The 17,859-nt window shown below is 48.7% G+C and overlaps 1 protein-coding gene across 2 annotated transcripts in view; it reads right to left on the reverse strand.

Moving 5' to 3' along the window:
- Positions 1 to 17,211, reverse strand: part of FOXO4 (forkhead box O4) — a 29,312-nt gene extending 12,101 nt beyond the window's left edge. Inside the window, exons 1-2 of one of the 2 annotated variants that reach the window (XM_075007441.1) lie at positions 16,655 to 17,211; positions 2,857 to 4,096 (exon numbers count right to left, since the gene is read on the reverse strand). In XM_075007441.1, coding sequence (XP_074863542.1) covers positions 2,879 to 4,096; positions 16,655 to 17,032 — 1,596 coding nt within the window. In that variant the 5' untranslated portion in view covers positions 17,033 to 17,211 and the 3' untranslated portion in view covers positions 2,857 to 2,878. The remainder of the gene's footprint in view (positions 1 to 2,856; positions 4,097 to 16,654) is intronic. The other variant, XM_075007440.1, reaches the window with a different exon arrangement.
- Positions 17,212 to 17,859: the final 648 nt, after the last annotated feature.

Here is a 17,859-nt window from a genome sequence, read left to right on the forward strand (position 1 = left end):
CTTCGAAAACACACAGAGCCTAATCAGAAGACAGCTTGTCTGGCATAGCTCCTACAAGACTCTGCACTGGGCACACAGTACATACACTAGACAGGGCAGTCTTTTTTTGGTCAAGGTCCAAATTTCTTAAGTAAGGTCAAGGTCCAGCCTCCAAAGAAAATAAAAAAGATGTCAGGATCTGTTCAAAACCCCTGGCAGTCCAGATCTGGCCCATGGTCCTCCTGTTGCACTCAACTATTGGACATGAACTGCTAACTGAGAGTAGTCTCAAGAGCGAAAAGTCCAACATTTGCACCAGTTTATGTATCTTGTGATTCAGTCTTCTGTTAAAACCACCCTGAGCTTGAGAAACCCAAGTGACAATTCCAGGGTTTGCAATTTCTCACTGAGTGGAAATATTCCCAGGTCTGAATGAAAGGCTAGTAATGCACTCAACAGTCACAACAAAGTTTTGCTATGAGTATTGTGGTCCATCAACATCAGAGAAACTACAACAGAAAAGCTGCACTAAGTCTTTGGACTTGTGAAACATACAGAACCCACATACCAGAAACTGCACTATACCAAAATAGTGTGTTTCTACCTCTGGCTGAAGTCATCCTATAAGCCCACAACTGACACAACATGTAATCTGTTAGACTAACAAAACCACAGGCACAAACACAATATTGGACTATGTCCAGTGATCAAATCCGAGGAGAGGAGATGGTTTTGCTGTTTAACTCCACTAGGAAAGGCAGCTTTTCTTATACATCATGGGAAGTGGGTACAAAAGGCATGGGAAGGCAATGTCTTCCTAAACTGCCCAGCTAGCCTCTCCCACCTCTCCTTTCAGTGCATCTTCCCCAGGAAAGGCTGCCTCGGAGTCAGCCCCACTCAGACTGGGGTCACATCACCAGCCCTCCTTGGGTTGGGGAAGCTGGGGCTAGGTGCCATCTTAATGCATGCTCCAGGGCTGGGATCACAGCACACTCTCTGGGACAGGGCCCTGCCTGCCCCATGCTTCAGGGAAGGCTGCGGCTGCTTATCCTTCCCCCTGTGCCAGAAACTAGTGCCCAGATTTGAACTGCCACTTCATGCACGATTTGGGAAACAGCACTTTCCAAGTGGTTCAGAACACAATTTAAAGGAACAAACATGAAGCCACTCAGCACTTACTGCTTCAGACTGAATAACTGACATTTTAAAAGTCCCATTAAACTACTTTTTTTTTAAAAAAAAAAAAAAAAAAAAAATAACCTTCCTCTAACTGCAGACTGAAAAAATGAGAAAAACTTCAGTAAGTGAAAGGTAACATAGAAACAAATGACAGACTGATACCAGTCACAGCTGTCCAGAAGGTGGGTGCCTTCCCCACAAACGCCAGGAGACATTACAAGATGATTTGAAGGAGACTTTTCAGAGGAATGTGTTTTAGAGCCTTGATGATAATTGAAAAGAAAGCACCTCTCCTCCCTCCCTCTGAAGCCAGACAAAAATGTTGCTAAGTTTTTACTCCCATCTGCAAAACAGGTCCTCCAACACCACATTCTACTGTCCACTAACACCACTCGTTTAACCCAAGTCCATTCCCCAGAGCCCACCAGAAGGAAGAGTTTATTTTACCTTCTAATATATTTGTAGCCTTCTAAACATGCAATATCATTTACAGTTCCCAGGAAACCACCAGCAGTTGTACAGTGCTGCCGAATGAAACCCAATGGCCAAGCAACCTGGGGCTGGGGAGGTACATTCTGAGCAGATGGAAAGACTGAGTTGGTCTCACTCACAGACACAGCTCCGTTCCCAGCACCTGTATGCCCAACTCCTTCCTTTCCTGTAAGAATAAGCTTCCTTACTAACACCCAGCCACAATACACATGGCTCCTAAAGCCAACCCAGGAATGCCGCATGTGATCGAAGAGGAAATCTGAATTGGTTCCCACCACTATCTCAAGGTATTTAAGTAGCAAGTCCAGAGATCCAGGCAGGTTAGGAAAGAGGAATGTATGCTCAAGAGTCAGATGCCAAAACAGTCTTCTTAGCTTATTTCTGGGAGTAAAGGGAAGGTCATCTCAGAAGGAGCCTGCTTTTCAAATACAGATGTGTACTATATAAATCAGAAAAGCCTGTTCTACCTCCATCGGTGTTGGCAGCAGCTTCTATGGATAAAGCAAGTCAGTTATTACTCCAGAATAGAACATCTGTACCACTTTAAGTCTCTTACAAGGTATACAGAGGCCATGTTTCCAAAACACAAAACTGTAAGGCAGGAAAGCTTATGCAAGGAAGCCAACGATGCAAAAATTAGCAACAAGATCTTCTTATCTCCAGCACAGCTGGAATACAGGAAGTGCAAGGGATCAGTAGCTGCAAGCAGGTACAATGTCACTGAATGGCATTGGAAGTCACTGTGGGTCTTTTTGTGCTTTTTAAGAGCGATAAGAAAAGAGAATAAGGTATTGCATAAAAACCTTTTTCCAGGAAGTTCTGGCACTAGAGTTGTCTCACAGAGAGCATTCCCACAGTCCAAACGTTCCACTGATCTGCACAGACATGCCACACACAGCATCCTCTCGCATTCACTGTGAAGAGCACACGCAGCAAGCCACTGCACTCAGACTCCAGCAGCTCAAGAGACAAGCAAGAAAGAAGACTTGACAATTAAAAGCAGCTTCAATACAATCCGCATCTGAAGCTCATTTCACCTCTAGCCAGGACAGCGGAAGTAGCTTTCAGCAATCAAGATTCGGCCACTTTTTTAAACCAATCTGCCTCACTGGTACACAACTGGGCATCAGAGGACGACGGGGAAAACATCAAATTCAAGCCAGTACAGTGTCTGTTAGAGATCTACAGGGTATTTGACAAACTCACCTACCTTTTTGTATTCCCGAAGTTAACTTGGTACCCAAGTATGGCTGGAGGCCTGCGAGGTGTTGGGGTAGCTGGGAGTAGACAGAATGGGTTCAAAGTTGAAGTCCAATCCTTCTCCATCCATGAGGTCACTGTTGATTATGTAATCCACATCACATTCAAGGTTCTCCATGTACATGTCAACATCCAGATCAGTGGGCAGCCTGTCCTGGCTCATTCCAAAGGGGGCCGAGCTAACAGAAGAGAGAAGTGGCTGTGTGCCTAGAAGGCCTGCTTGGGTCATTGGTACTGTGGACTTCAAAGTGGGTACGCTGGCTGTGTTTTGAGGAGATGCCGCCACAGGAAGAGTAGATGGTAGAGCACTGGCACCTACTGACTCTGACTGCTGCTCCAAAGGCTTTCCTTGTGAGTTGACTGGGCTTGTTTTATTCTGGGTAACTTGTCCACTCAGAAGCAGAAAAGTCTGGCTGTTTACCCTGCTCCCAGTCTGAGGGAGTATTGGATCCACTTGAGTCATCATCACTTCACTGGGAGGTGGAGAGCTTGAGGTGAGGAGAGCTTCCAGGGTCTGAGGACCAGAGAAACAGTTTACAGAACTCTGCAGTGGGATAGCAACAGGGTTAAACAGAGAGGTGACAAAAGCTGAGGTCTGACCAGCTGAATTCTCGCTTCTCAAAGAGAAGCTAGAATCTCTCTGGACTGGACCACTTGAGGCAGACTGCTGGGTGGGCACCACAGATGAACTGGGTGACATCAGGTTTAACCCATCAATGAGTTCAAGCTCCTCAGTCACAGTTGGTGGGACATTGCTGGATGCACTGGAGTACACAAGGGAAGGGAGAAGCTTTTCATCTGGGAGGTCGTCTTGCTCAGGCATGATAGGGGAGAGCCTGGCACTAATGGTACTCGCATTGGAACTGGTTCGAGGCCGAAAACTGGTCCACGCGTCGGAGTCCTCATTATTCCTTGATGATGGGCTCCCAGGCCATTTGGGGACCTGGGAGCTAGGGCTGCCAGCAGTAGCCTCTGTAGCTGCTTGGAGCGAGGACTTCTTTTTGGAGGCTTTACCTCTAACTTTTGCCAGTTTGCTGCTGTTGTCCATTGAAGCAGCTCTCCTTCTTGGTGCTTTCCCACTTTTCCCACCTTCAGGATTGAGCATCCACCAAGAACTTTTCCCTGTAGCTTCATTGTGCACTTTAATGAACTTGCTATGCAGGGATAAGTTGTGCCTAATGGAGTTCTGAAAAAACAGAGGAGACAGCATGTTAGCCTCATTTGCACAGATGACAGAAACAGATACGGTTTGCAAAGACTTACGTTTGTAAAGGAATCTTGAGTGCTAACATCCTCTGAAAGGAATTCCTAATAGCAACCTCAAAAGATGGAGCATTCTTAGTTGTGCTAGAGAGCATGGGGCCAGCATAAGCATTAAATAGACATGTCCCTGAAAGAGCAACTAAACCGTGAAGAATGTTTATTGAGTATTCAAGATTTTGTAACAAGGGAACAACTGAATGCAAAGAGCACAGGCTAGACTGCTTCCACAGAGTATCTGAATTTACTCTCAGCATGTAGCAAGGCCTAGAATGTGCCTTGCAGCCATGGTATGTATATAGGATAGGTCAAAACAAAGTGTAGTCTTAAGGAAGGGATGGTGCAAGGGAGGGCTTCTTACAACAGAAGCATAATCTACATGAAATCACTGGCACAGCAGCGAGGAAGAAAGGCCCTGATTTCAGTTGGGCCACCACTGCCCTCAAATGCTTGGACATTGGTGTACTCTGAGCTGGGCACTTGTGCAGCCGCTCAGGAAAGATCCCAGTGCCACCCAGCTGCTCAGCAGAATGCTCCTGCTAGGTTTCTGTTTCTCCTGGTGGGGCACAGTCACACATGCACATAAAATTTATTCCATACATGGGTGGAAAAGACTGCAGTGAACATTATTAGAAACACAGAACAAAAACAGAGTGACAAAAATCTTATTTTATGCCTTCACCTAAAGGGGGAAAATAAGTCACAGGCAGAGTTCTGGAGGTTCCCAGGCTCATCCCAAAAAGAGGGAGCCACTTCTCAGCACTTTTAGCAACCAATGTGAATGGGGAGGGGGAAAGAAGGGGGGGGCAGCAGTACTACCCAGTGAGAGAGACCGCATTTGCGCTTCCCCTCAGTATACACCTACTCAGGTCTAATTCACTCTTTTCACAGAGCAAGAGAACACTTTTCTGCTGCCTTTTTAGCACTCCAGAAAAGGAAAAACTGAAACAGACATTTCTGTTGGCCAGTATCATCAATAAACAGTTGAAGGTCAAGAGTATCCAACAACTGATTGGCAGTTCAGACCCAACAGAAGCTCCCATGGTTTGAGTGGGTTCTTCAAGGTTCTCAGTGGTGGGTTTGTCTGCTGCTTACTTTGAGCTGGTTAAGGAAGCCAAATCCTGTCCTAGGCATTCCTTCGGCCAAAGTCTCAATGCAGGACTAGTCAACCCTGAAGGCATATAATTCCTCAAGACTAGTGAGCATGCTATAAAGCTGTGAACCTCAGAGACTACCTATAGCAGTAAATAAGTCCATCATCGCTCATGGGGGACATAGGTTTAGCAACATGCACAATTTAATAGCCCTGAATCTGAAATTTTGTTTTAAAATAAACTGATCAGTGATCCACAAATCCCACATAACCAATTCAGCATGGCATCCTGCCTCCTGCAGAGGCCAACAACTATTTTTCTGAAAAAGACTACACATGGATGTTACTGATTTTAAATAGGACTTCCTGCAACCATCACCAGCAAGGACTACAAGATTTTCATCTTCCCTTCCAACAGGTAAGCCAGGAGTGCATACCTTCTAAAGTGGGCACAGCACCATTGGCCTCCCCACACCCCTGCCTCTTCCCCCCACTCTGTTGCCACATCACTTCCTGGACACGCTGCTAGCACACAAAGCCGGCTCCTCTACTCTTTAAATCAGCTTCCAGTCAAAGGGTCCCAATATCTTTCCTCCTCCCTGATCTCTCCTTGTTTGAGAAAGTAAGTCTGCAAAATACTCTTCTTCTCCCTCCTACTACTACTACCCTCCACCCTAACTTAGTGCCTTTGCCCATTGCCTCTTCTTTCAAATGTTGCAAGCTGTAAAGTACAAAAAAAGTCGGGGGGAGGGAATGGAGTTTGGCAAGAGAGAGGAAAAAACCCAAATATCCATCCTCTGGCTCGATCGCTGGAGGAGCAGCAAACTGCTCTGTGCCTCTGTCCCTCTGCCTGCTGCTGGGTTGATAAATCCAGAACTGGGGGCTGGTTTCCCCAAGCCGAACCTCTGAGGCTGCTGCTCCTTTCTCCTGAGCCAGTCTCCAGCCGCAGCTGCTCCTCCCCGGCAGTTCAGGTTGGGGAGGGAAGGAAGGGGCAGAAAAAGCGTTAGCAGCCAGCGATCCCCAAAGCGTCCCAGGAGCCTGGCTTGCTCCAAACACACAGTCTGGATCTCAACGGTCCAGTCCGGGGGCTTCGTAAAGGGGCAGGGAGCTGAAACTGCCCCGCAAAGCGGCAAGCGTACTGGATCCATTCACACACCTTCCCAGCACAGCCACTTCCCTATCTGCAGGTGTGGGGTCCAGTTTCCTTTTCTTTTATCATCATGAGGTGCTCCCACCCCCACAACGCAATTTGTTTTCACAGAACAGAGATCAATTCTAGGTGCTGCAAACAGCAGGGCAGGTCCTGTGGTTCCTGCTGACTTGCAATGTTCTCTGGGCTGTTTACAAGTATGAAATAAGACGCTGCATGTGGTAAATCTAGGAGCCAAGCCTGCTTAAAAAAGCCTGGAGGATATAATGAGAACTTCATTTAGGGGTCCCAATCCCTGCCCTTCCCTCCCCCTCCCCAGCAGCCTCCGTAGCTGCTGAGGGAGGTTTGGGGGAACCTCTGGGGGACCAACATTTGCTTCAGGACACGTTGGGGTGGCCTAGCTAATTGCACACAAAAAGCGGAGTCTGAGGTAAAAAAGTTTGTTCACCAGAGTTAAGCTGTGAACTCCTGCACTACTCCAATCTCGTCATGAACTAGCTAGCATTTGACGTATGGAGCCTGCCTTGGAAGGAATGACTAACCAGATAAAACAGGAGGATTTTGGCTCAGTGTACTTTACCAGGACTTTAAATCACTCGGCCTAGAATAATATGGACCAAAAGAAGAAAAAGACTATCTGAGTAACAGGCCAGATGAACTGTGAGACCCACTTTATGACCAGAACCACAACTTGATAATTGGTACAGCAAGTGGAAATTTTAGTTTCCAACTTTCCAGCTCTCTGGAGGTATGGAGGTTCCAAGTAAGACATCCTGAAACAAAGTAAATGCTCATATCAACAGTTATCAGCAGCCCATGAACAGTTTTGCCATGTGTCCACCTCTGTCCTCAGGCACATAAGAACAGCCATTGTGGGTCAGACCAAAAGGTCCATCTAGCCCAGTATCCTGCTGCTGACAGTGGCCAATGCCAGATGCCCCAGACGGAATGAAGAGAACAGGTAGTCACTGAGTGATCCCTCTCCTTTCATCCATTTCCAGCTGCTCACAGAGCCCAGGGACACCATTCCTACCCATTCTGGCTAACAGTCATTGATGGACCTAATGGCAATGTATGTATGTAGTTCTTTCATGAACTCTGCTAAAGTCTTGGTCTTCACAACATCTGCTGGCAAGGAGCTCCACAGGCCTACTGTGCACTGCATGAAGAAAAACTTGCTTTTGTTAGTTTTAAACCTGCTGCCCAATAATTTGATTTGGTGACCCCTAGTTCTTATATTATGGGAACAAGTAAATAACTTTTCCTTATTCACTTTTTCCACACCTGTCATGATTTTATTGACCTTTATCACATCTTCCCCGGCCACAGTGTCCTCTTTTCCAAGCTGAGAAGTCAGTCTTTTTAATCCTTCTTCATATGGCACCGTTCCAAACCCCCAATCATTTTAGTGTACTTTTCTGAACCTTTACCGAAGCCAACATATCTTTTTTGGGATGAGGTGACCACGTCTGTATGCAGCATTCAAGGTGTGGGCATGCTATGGCTTTATATAAAGGTAATAAAATATTTTCTGTCTTTTCCCATCCCCTTTTTAATGATTCCTAATATTTTGTTTGTTTTGACTGCTGCTGCACATGGAGTGGATGTTTTCAGAACTATCCACTATTCCAAGATACTTTTCTTGAGTAGTAATAGGTAAATTAGTTCCCATCATTGTGTATGTATCGTTGTGATTTTTTCCAATGTACATTACTTTACATGTATCCACATTAAATTTAGTTTGCCATTTTGTAGCCCAATCACTTCCTTTTGTGAGATCTTTCTGAAGCTCTTCAAGGTAATAAAGAGCAAAGCAAACTGTGAATATAATAACTGTGAGTATAATCTTCGAATTGTCACCTCGCTGTTTACCCCTTTCTCCAGAACATTTATAAATAGGTTGAATAGGATTGATCTTGGTACAGACCCAGGGGCAGGTGGAGGGAACCACTACTAGTTACCACTCTCTATTCTGAAAACGTAGCATTTATTCCTACCCCTTTTTTCTTGCCTTTTAAGCAGTTATCATGGTCAGTCCATGAGAGGACCTTCCCTCTTATCCCATGACAGCTTAAAACCCAATCTAGCTCCAGCCCAGGGACCTTGGAGCCACAGCTCAGCCACAATAAGAGCCAGGCAGGCAAGTATGGGGAGCAGCAGGGGCCAAAGCAGCCCTGGGTAGCTCCACTGGTCACTGCTGTATGGTGACCTATGTCACCAAAACAAGGGGCCAGAGAAGCCCCTCACCCTTCCACTTTTTAAAGGCATGTCCCTCTCCCACGACCTATCACCTTCCCCTCCCAGCCAGCCTTGGAAGGTCCCAGCAGATCCCCCATCTGCACACCAGACCCTAGCAGCAAAAGTAGATCATTATCCTATGTAAACTAGCTACAGGTGAGGACACGGAAACAGCTGACGACACAGAAATACTCTATCGTAGACAAGATCCCAAGGGGTCTGTGGGCCACAAGCTGAAAAATCACTGGTTTAACCCCTCAGAGGGACAGTATGTATGGTTCAACAGTAAGGGTTGTGAAGTATAGCACATTGCTCAACTGCAAGGGTCCTGAAAGGCACAGAATTAACAGTCAGAAGCAAGTTCAAACTAATGGCCTCCTGGATCTCACACCAGTGAGCATTTCTCTTAGGCAAGGAACATGGTGACTGAAGATGATTCTGTGTGTCCATTCTGGGGGAGTTGTGGGGCCTGCACTGTGCTAAAAGACCAGTCAGAGACAACCCAAAAAAGCTGCAGTAAGTAAAACAAATAGGAAATTTATCGTCAACTACTCTGGGATTTTCATGGAACCCGCAAAAGCCTCAATCCCAGGCCTACATGGGAAAGTTCAAGTTCCTGCTGAAAACCGCAGAAACATCACAATTCTTCACAAACATTTAGAAGCTTTTATGATGGAAAGTATTAGGAAATCTAAATGTAAGGATCACTATGGTATCATTTCCCATGCAATTCCTCTCTGCCCAAGTGGAGGGGAACACAAAGAACCTGATCCCACCCCAGCATAGTGGCATGCTCTGAAGTGAGACCTACAATTGTGGTCTATTTGTGACTTGCCAAGGTGCTCTCAGGAAGTCCCACAAGGAGGATGCCCCTTCCTTATACATCTCTGTCAGTATTCAGCTTTTAGACATTTGTTTCTTTAGTATCAAAGGACTTAGGGATGCAAAATTAGCATTGATGAGGATCTGCAAATAAAGGTGCAATAGACTTGTTGAGCAGCTGCTACTCCTGCAGAGGGTTTTCAGTTATCTTAACCTAATGGTCAGCAACCTGTGGCTCTCTCAAAAGCCACTTGGGGCTCTGATTGCTGCTGCTGCTGACTCCCCATGTGGTTCTGGTGGCTGCACAGTCAGCTGCGATGTGGGGGGAAGATGGCAGGGCAGGGAGCTCCACTAGAGGAGGCTGGATGGGCCCCATGTGGCGGAAGTCAGCCTGTAAGGGACCTGGGGGGATGGATGGCCAAGCCTGTCCCTGCTGGAGCTGCACAGCCACACAGAGGAGGAGGTGGCAGGGGCCAAGCTCATTGGCTGAGGCAGGTAAATCCTGGAGATGCGGGAGAGGGGGTGGATTGGGGCTGAAGGGGTTAAACCTGAGGTTGGGAAGGGCAGGTTTGCATGATGAGGGGTAAAACTTTGCGGTGGGGCAGATTTGGAGGTTGAGACGGCCGTGCCTTGGGGGAGCTCTTCTGGGTCTCGGCTGCAGACTGGCCAGGCCTTACCTGCACCTTCCTGCCAGGCTGCAGAGCAGGAGCCGGGGAGGTGACCCAGCATGCAGGCACTGCAGAGACCAGCCGCTCTTACATTGGTGAACCGAGCCTGCACGAGGGCAGTGGACGGCTAGGTAATCAGGCTGGGCAGGACCACCCAGGGCAGGGATGGAGTGAAAGCTTGGGGGTGGGGAAAGAGGCCCCCGCCCTAATTCCCCATGGCTTTCCTGCATGCCCCAGAGTGTGGGGCTTAGCTACACTGCAATGTGTGTGCAAAAGAGCCAGGGGATTACAGATGAATGAGGTCTACTAGGCTAGCACCTAGGGAATCACTGAGAAGGGGGCGCACACAGGAGCAGGCAACTCCTAGGCCTATTGGGCACTAACTTAGCTCAAACTCCGGGGTCACACAGTGAACAGGCGTACAGCTCAGTCCCCTGTAGCCCAGGCTAGAATAGCTTGAGTGGCCTGGCCTTGGCCCCTCTGTGCATGTGTCCACACTCAAGTTTATGCTCTGGGGCAGCCACTCAGAAGAGAGTCCAAAGCCGCCCCGCTGATTAGCATAATGCCCCTGCTAGGATTTGTTTCTATGGGTGGTGTGCATGCCTCAGTGCACACCAAAAATTCATTCTGCACATGGCTGGGAAAGACTATAGAGAACACTGGCAGGTGCCCTTCCTGTGCCCAGCATCTTACAAGTGAAGAGGGCTCAAAAGCTTTCCTGCTGCCCTTGTTTCAGAATGCATTTAAAAATCATTTAGGGGAACAAATGAAGTGTTTCGCTCAGAATTAGCAGTTTGCTTGTCCCAGCACCTTGCTGAACTGGTCCCAAGTATCTGGGAACAGAGACTGCCCTACAACAGTTTCAGACACATGGCATGGATTTCCTGAAGGGTGCTTATCCTCTTCCACCAAACAAAACATAGTTTTACCTAAGGCTGCTGCTACACTACCACTGTCCCTTTGGAGAGCACATGGTAATGAGGCAATCTGAAGCAGGCTAATGAGGCACTGACGTGCATATTCAGCACCTCATTAGCATAACAACAGCCACACAAATTTCAGATTGACAGTGAAGATGGGGGCAACTTCGAAAAAAGCGCCCTGCTTCAACATTCCTTACTCCCACAGAACTACGTCGGAGTAAGGGCATGTTGAAGTGGGGCGCTTATTTCGAAGTTGCCCCCATCTTCATGGCCTAACTTCAAAGTTTGTTCACGTAGCCATCATTATGTTAATGAGGCAGTGAATATGCATGTCAGTGCCTCATTACCACGCCCCCTACAACAAGCAGCCTAAGTGCCTTAACCCCAAGTAGTGTGCAAGCTGGAAAGAGTTATCTTCTGATCCAGAGAGCAGCTTGCAAAGCACAAAGGAGGGGACTATAAAGAAGTCCAGGGAAAAGAAAAGAATGCAAGAATATTTCCTTTTTGTTTTTAACCCCACCTAGTTCTTCACTTCAAAATTGTATGACTGCAGACAAAAGCAAGCTGCACAGCCAGCAAATTAACTTTCTCCTTTTAAAGTGTAGTGAACACTACCCCCCCCAAAAAAATCAGAGTCACTGAAAACACACTCAATCTGCAAAGATTTATAATTTCATTCAATTATACATTAAAGCAGAAAAAACTATGAAGGGATTATGAAGCAAAAATGAGAGACTATGAAGTTTTATCAGAGTTAAGCATAGTGTCTCCTAGGAAGTTCCTGTTCTGTTTCTGCTGAATGCCATAAAACAGACAGAGTCAAACTGAATCAGCTGATTAACAAACTGCAGGGCTGCAAACTGAGTAGAATTACGTAAAAGTTTGAAAAAAAGCATAAGAACAGCAGAAAATCCAGAGCAGCAGAAAGACCTCTACATATTCCCACGTCACAATAGTCCATTCCCTCAGTTATCACACAAAGATCATTTTCTGCTTTACCCTTCCCCCTACATTCTGATTGTTCATTTCACAAATTAGTTTTCCTTTAAGTTACAAACAAATGTGTGAAACTGCTATTAATCATACTACACCCTTCAACCTCCCTAGTACCTTTTATTTTAACTGGACACATTTTTAGAATCCACCCTAAATATAGCTAGAGCAGCTGCTATAAACCATGGGGTATGGAACTGTTTTCAGATAGGGGCCACTGACCCACCCAAAAAAAAAAAAAAAAACAGTTAGTTGGGGGGCACATGTGAGCGAGAATTAAACTCACTCACCTGCCCCACAACTGTGAAGCAAAGGGTGGGGGGTGGGGAGGACAGACACTGATGCCAGAGTTCCCCTTGAGTTCCAGCCAGTTGGGGGCATGGAGGGCAGCGCTGAGGCCTGGGACTTCCCCCAAGGGCTAGTTTAACTCCTCTGGGGGCCGGGGCTAGATTTTGTACCCCCCCTTCGCTTTGGGGTGGGGCTGAAAATGAGGGGCTTAATGTGTGTGAGGGGACTGCCAAGGATTTGGCTAGTGGTAAGAGTGCAGCGCCTGGGCAGAAGGTAAGGTCCAGGAGTGGGCAAGGCATACATAGGCCAGAGGGAGGATGGTGCAGAGTTCAGGCAAGGAGCTTGTGGGGTGTGGGAGCAGGCTGGGAATGCTGGGTCTGGGAGGGAGGCAGAGTGCAAGAAGAGGCAGTGGACTGGAACACTTACCAGGAGGAGCGGCCCCCCCACAGGTGGCCCCAAATCACCTTGCGCTTGGGGGCAATGCTCCCCAGCTGCTCCCATTGGCTGCAATTCCCAGGTAACGGGATTGATGGAGGGGAGGGGTGTCAGTACTAGGTTCCCTGCACTGTCATTCTCCCTGCAGGTGGGGGCAACAGCTCTGCACAGAGCTGCTTCCTTTCCCCCCAACCAGGCAGGGCCAACCATGTAGGGGCTTAGGTGCAAGCTCCCTGCTGCTTCCTCTCCACATCAGCAAGCCAGTGCTCTGGCCCCAACTCCCACCATGCAAGGGGGTGCCATGGCTCACAGATGTGCTACAGGACTGGAACATCTGTGCTTGCTCACCCTGCTGTGGGATGCAGGGGAACCTCGAGCTTTGTGGGCTGGATCCAAGTAAGCTGGGGGCCGGATCCAGCCCCTGGGCCATGTGTGCCACTCTGGGATCTGATGCACCATGTCTCACACAGGGACTCCCAATACTATTTAATTATAGTTTATATTACCAACCAAGATACCATTATGCCAGGCCTTGTACAAACAGAACCATAAGATGGTCCTAACATGCCTCATTCTGTTTAATGCAGCCAACCAGTTTCACCACTTTGACACTGAGATATTGACAGAGGGGGACAAAGACTTCACAGCACATGCATCTCGCTTTTGCAACTAGTCAAAGGTCAAGAAAGAACATCAAAATTTGGATTCAGTTCCCTCTGAAATCTTGCTTGTCATGGCCTAGAGATTAGCTACAGCCATTCCCCAATGGATAGCACAGAAAACACTGATCCAATAACAGTGTCACCAACTTTTTGCAAAAAGAATTACATGCGAGTCACTGCAGTACAGAGGACAGCCCACCGCTAAATGAGGCCTGGCAGAATTCCCTCTAGATGAGAAGAGCAGACCTGCTGGAAAATGGCTATTTATAGCTGTTGTAAAGCAACACACATCCTAGTAAGCTGTCCATGACAACTGCTGATTAACTGGATTCAGCAAGAATTGAAAAAACTAAGAGTAGCTGAAATGTAATCAGATTAATTGCCCTCTCCAGAGATCCTCAGCCAGCCAGCGTACAACTGGCAGAGAGAAACTCTTTCTGAGATGAGCAGTGGCATGTGCCAGCTCTGAAAGACAGCTGCAAAGGTAACTGTAATAGAGTTTAACCACTGTACACTCTGGGAAGAATAGGGCACAGAGCACTTGCTTCTGTCATGCAACAGTAAGACCCCTATTTCTTTCTCCCTCAATAGTTCTAAGATGCCTATCCGCATTGTAGGTAAGCACGTTATTAAGGACAGCACTGACTGGCTTGTGTGTGTCAAAAAAGTCACAGCCCCTCTTATTCCTAGTGTGTATACTGTGGCAAGTTTTGTCTAATCTAGAACAGTGTGAAAATATTTTACACAGCCTCCACATCTTCTGTCCAAGGCAGAGAGGAGCTTCTCAGCCCCCCATTCACTTTGCTCATGTTGTATCTCATTCACCTCTGTAGGTCTTGTCTTGAGACCGTGTTTTGTCTTGAGACTGTAGCCTTTTGGCAACGGACAATCACTATGTTTGTATGGCCCTTGGCATGAAAGGGTACTAGTTCTAACTGGGCCTCTGGATTCTAGACCAGTATAATTAATAAATATAACTACAAATAAATGCCAATCCCAAAGAAACCATAAACACAAAACAAACAAAAAGAAGTCCTATTTGAAAATTCACATCAGGGACCAGATGATATATGAAAAAAGTTAAGACCTAAGTGCAGCCTGTGGCTCCAGTACAAAAACAAAAAAAAGTGTTGAGGTAGCTTGGCCAAAAGCTTGCCAAGATTATCCCTTAGCTGTCACATTCTCACTGGAATTCACTAGTCTGAACACACTAGCGTGGAAGATGAGGGAGATAGCTACACAGGATGGAATCTAAGGTCAAGGCTCTTCATGTTACTAAAGTATCTACCTTTTCTATTGCCAAAGCAATATGGTTTAGTATTTTTAAACAATGCATCCCATGATCTATTTTTACTTTTCTGTATCTCACACAGTTCACTCACTATACAGACATACCAATGAGACAGAGCACCCTTTCTAAAGGGAGAGAATCTTGAAAACATGTTGTGAAGGACAGTCACAGAGAGGTAGCGGTGTTACTCTATCTTCAGAAACCAAAAATGTAGTCCTATAGCACTTTAAAGACTAACAAAATGATTTATTCGGTGATGAGCTTTTGTGGGAAAGACCCACCTCATCAAATCAATCTCACTTCCATACAGACTGACACAAGTACAGAGGACCAAAAGACAATTAACATCCCCCGCACCCCCTTCCTTCAATCTTATTTGATTTGTCAGTTTCTATTGCGATTTTTTTTTTGGTTCTCTGTACTTATGAATGTCAGTCTGTATTGGAAATGAGATTGATCTGATGGAGCGTATCTGTCCCATGAAAGCTCATCACCGAATAAATCATTCTGTTAGTCTTTAAAGTGCTACATTTCTGCTGTTTTGTTTTGTTTTGTTGGAGTGCAGACTAACACAGCTACCTCTCTGTTACTATTTCATGGGACAGTTATTTATGCAGAGTTTCAGAGAAACTGGGAGACAAAGAACTGCAGTCTCACAGTTAAAAACAGTCCAAACAATATTTCGCCTTATATATAGCACAACAATCACTGAACAAGACAGATCTTTTCCTGGAAAACATTCAGAACACAAAGGGAGCAGAGAGCTGTCTTTCCTGAAAATACAGAAACTAGTTGGACCAGAAATTGATACAAAGGGCAGGCCTCATCTGCTTCACAAAGCCTTTAGCTGTGGTGAGTCCAAGAACAACCTGGCACATTCAATGGACACACACACAAACTGGCCCTTCTCCACACAGCCCTTTACAACCACCTCGAGGCAACTCTATGACAAGATGATTTGAACTACAGCAGGCACTCAGTGGCCCCAATGAGAACTGGAATTCATTATGCTAAGCTTTATGTAAACATTAGATGATCCCCACCCTAAAGAGCATGCAATATAAATACTGACAAGAAGTAACAGAACAAACCAACAGTCAGGTAGCGTTTTAAAAACCTAACAAAAAAACCATATTAGGTGATGAGCTTTAGAGGGGCAGACACACTTCTTCAGATCTGGAGATATAACATTTCCAGCACACACTGACAATTATATAACACAGAGGCCCCAAAATTAATAAAAACTGACAAATCAGATATATAGAACCAGGGGTGGGGTGGGGAGGAGTACCAGATGCTAAGTGTCCTGCCTCAGATCATTACGAATACCAAGGGTATTGGACTTGGGGCGGGGGGGGGGGGGAATGGTACGTACATGTATAGGTGTGTGTACACACACACACACACACACACACACACACACACACACACACACACACACACACACACACACACAGCGCTACACGTTTATGTCAGAGGCTGCTGTTGCAAAGTGGAAGGTGGGGAGGCTTGTGCATGATGCTGATTTCTCCTGGGGCAGTTCGTTTCCCAGACTGGGAGAGACTCCCCAGCCGCCAAAAAATACCAACCAGCAAGAGCAGGAAAACTGCCAGCCACTTTCGCACTTAGCTTAACTGCCCTCGAAGGGCACCTCCGCCCTGGCGGGGCGGCAAGCAGCCACCGGCAGCAAGGGGCGACCGCTGCTCGGGCTGCAGGCCTAAAGGGCCAGGAGACCACATCACCCACCAGCCGTTCGCTGGGTCGGGGGATCCAGCGGGTGCCCCTGGCAGCCACTGCCGCAGCAGCGGCCCACCTAGGCGCGGACCCTGCTGCCCGAGGCGTTTCCCAGCCCCAGCCCCAGCCCCGGCGAGGCAACGCTCCTGGCGCGACGGCCCGGCCCGGCCCGGCCCGGCCCCGCTACCTTCCAGCCCGCCGAGCTGTTGCTGTCGCCCTTGTCCTTGAAGTAGGGCACGAAGTGCACCATCCACTCGTAGATCTGCGCCAGCGTCAGCCGCTTCTCCGGGGCGCTCTCGATGGCCTGGCTGATGAGCTCCGCGTACGACTGGTTCCCCCAGGCGTTCCGCCGGGAGCCGCCCTTCCGCGCCGCCGCGCCGGGCGCCCGCGACCCCTCGGCCCGGCCGGGCCCCGCCGCCGGCCCCTCCTCCGCCTCCTGCTGCGCCGCCGACAGCTCGGGCCGGGGCAGGGGCCAGGTGCAGGAGCGGGGCCGGCCCAGCGGCACTAAGTCCGGGTCGATCTCCGGGCCGCCGCCCGCCGCGGGGCCCGGCTCAGCCGCCGCCATGGGCCCGCCGGCCCAGCGCCACGACGGGGCCCGCAGGCCGGGCGGCTCCCCGCGCCTCAGCCGCCGCGCACCCCGCCAAGGCCGGCGGCCGCCGCCATCCGCCGCGCTTCGCCCCTTTGTCGCGATCCCGAGCCGCGCGGCCTCACGGCTGTGTTTACCACAGCTCCGGGGGGACTGCGCCTGCGCGCGCGGAGCATACCGGGAGGTGTAGTCCTGCCGCCCCCCCCGCGAGCGCAGCGCCCGCCGAGCAGGCCCGGCCCAGGGACTCCGTTTCCCGACAGCCCGCGCAGGCACCGGAGCGTGGCCGCGGCCAGAAGGGCAGCGTGGCAGGCGAGACGCCTGGGAAACTACAACGCCCGAGATGCCCCGCGCCAGCAGCCTTCGAGCTCCTCTTACATAACCACCCGGAGGCGGCGGTGCCCCTCCCGTCGACCCCCCCCCTCCGGGCCAGCCCGCGCGCCGTGCCGCCCCCACCTTGCCTGCTGCACCCGCCCGCCGGCCCTGCTACCTTGCTCTTGTCTGCTTGCAGGTCTATGGTGCCCCAGCCAGCTGCGTGGCTTGGTGATGCTCAGAGGTCTGGGTCACAAACCTCTTTGGTGCTGGACGTAACCATAGCAGGAAGAGTCAATCAGACTCCCCACCTGTAACCCTTCTGCCAGAAGGAGTCAGCAGCAACCAGGGCCAGGTTCAAAATCTAGGGGTTCCTTTTCATCCATCTCTCTTAGAACCAGCTCAAGCCCCCACCCAGGAGAGTGGGAACTTCACATGCCCCTGGGCGACTCAGAGAGGCAATGCTTCCCCACTCACAAGCACAGCGTCTGAGTGTA

This window comes from Carettochelys insculpta, chromosome 13 (assembly GCF_033958435.1).
Source record: "Carettochelys insculpta isolate YL-2023 chromosome 13, ASM3395843v1, whole genome shotgun sequence".
Lineage (NCBI taxonomy): Eukaryota > Metazoa > Chordata > Testudines > Carettochelyidae > Carettochelys > Carettochelys insculpta.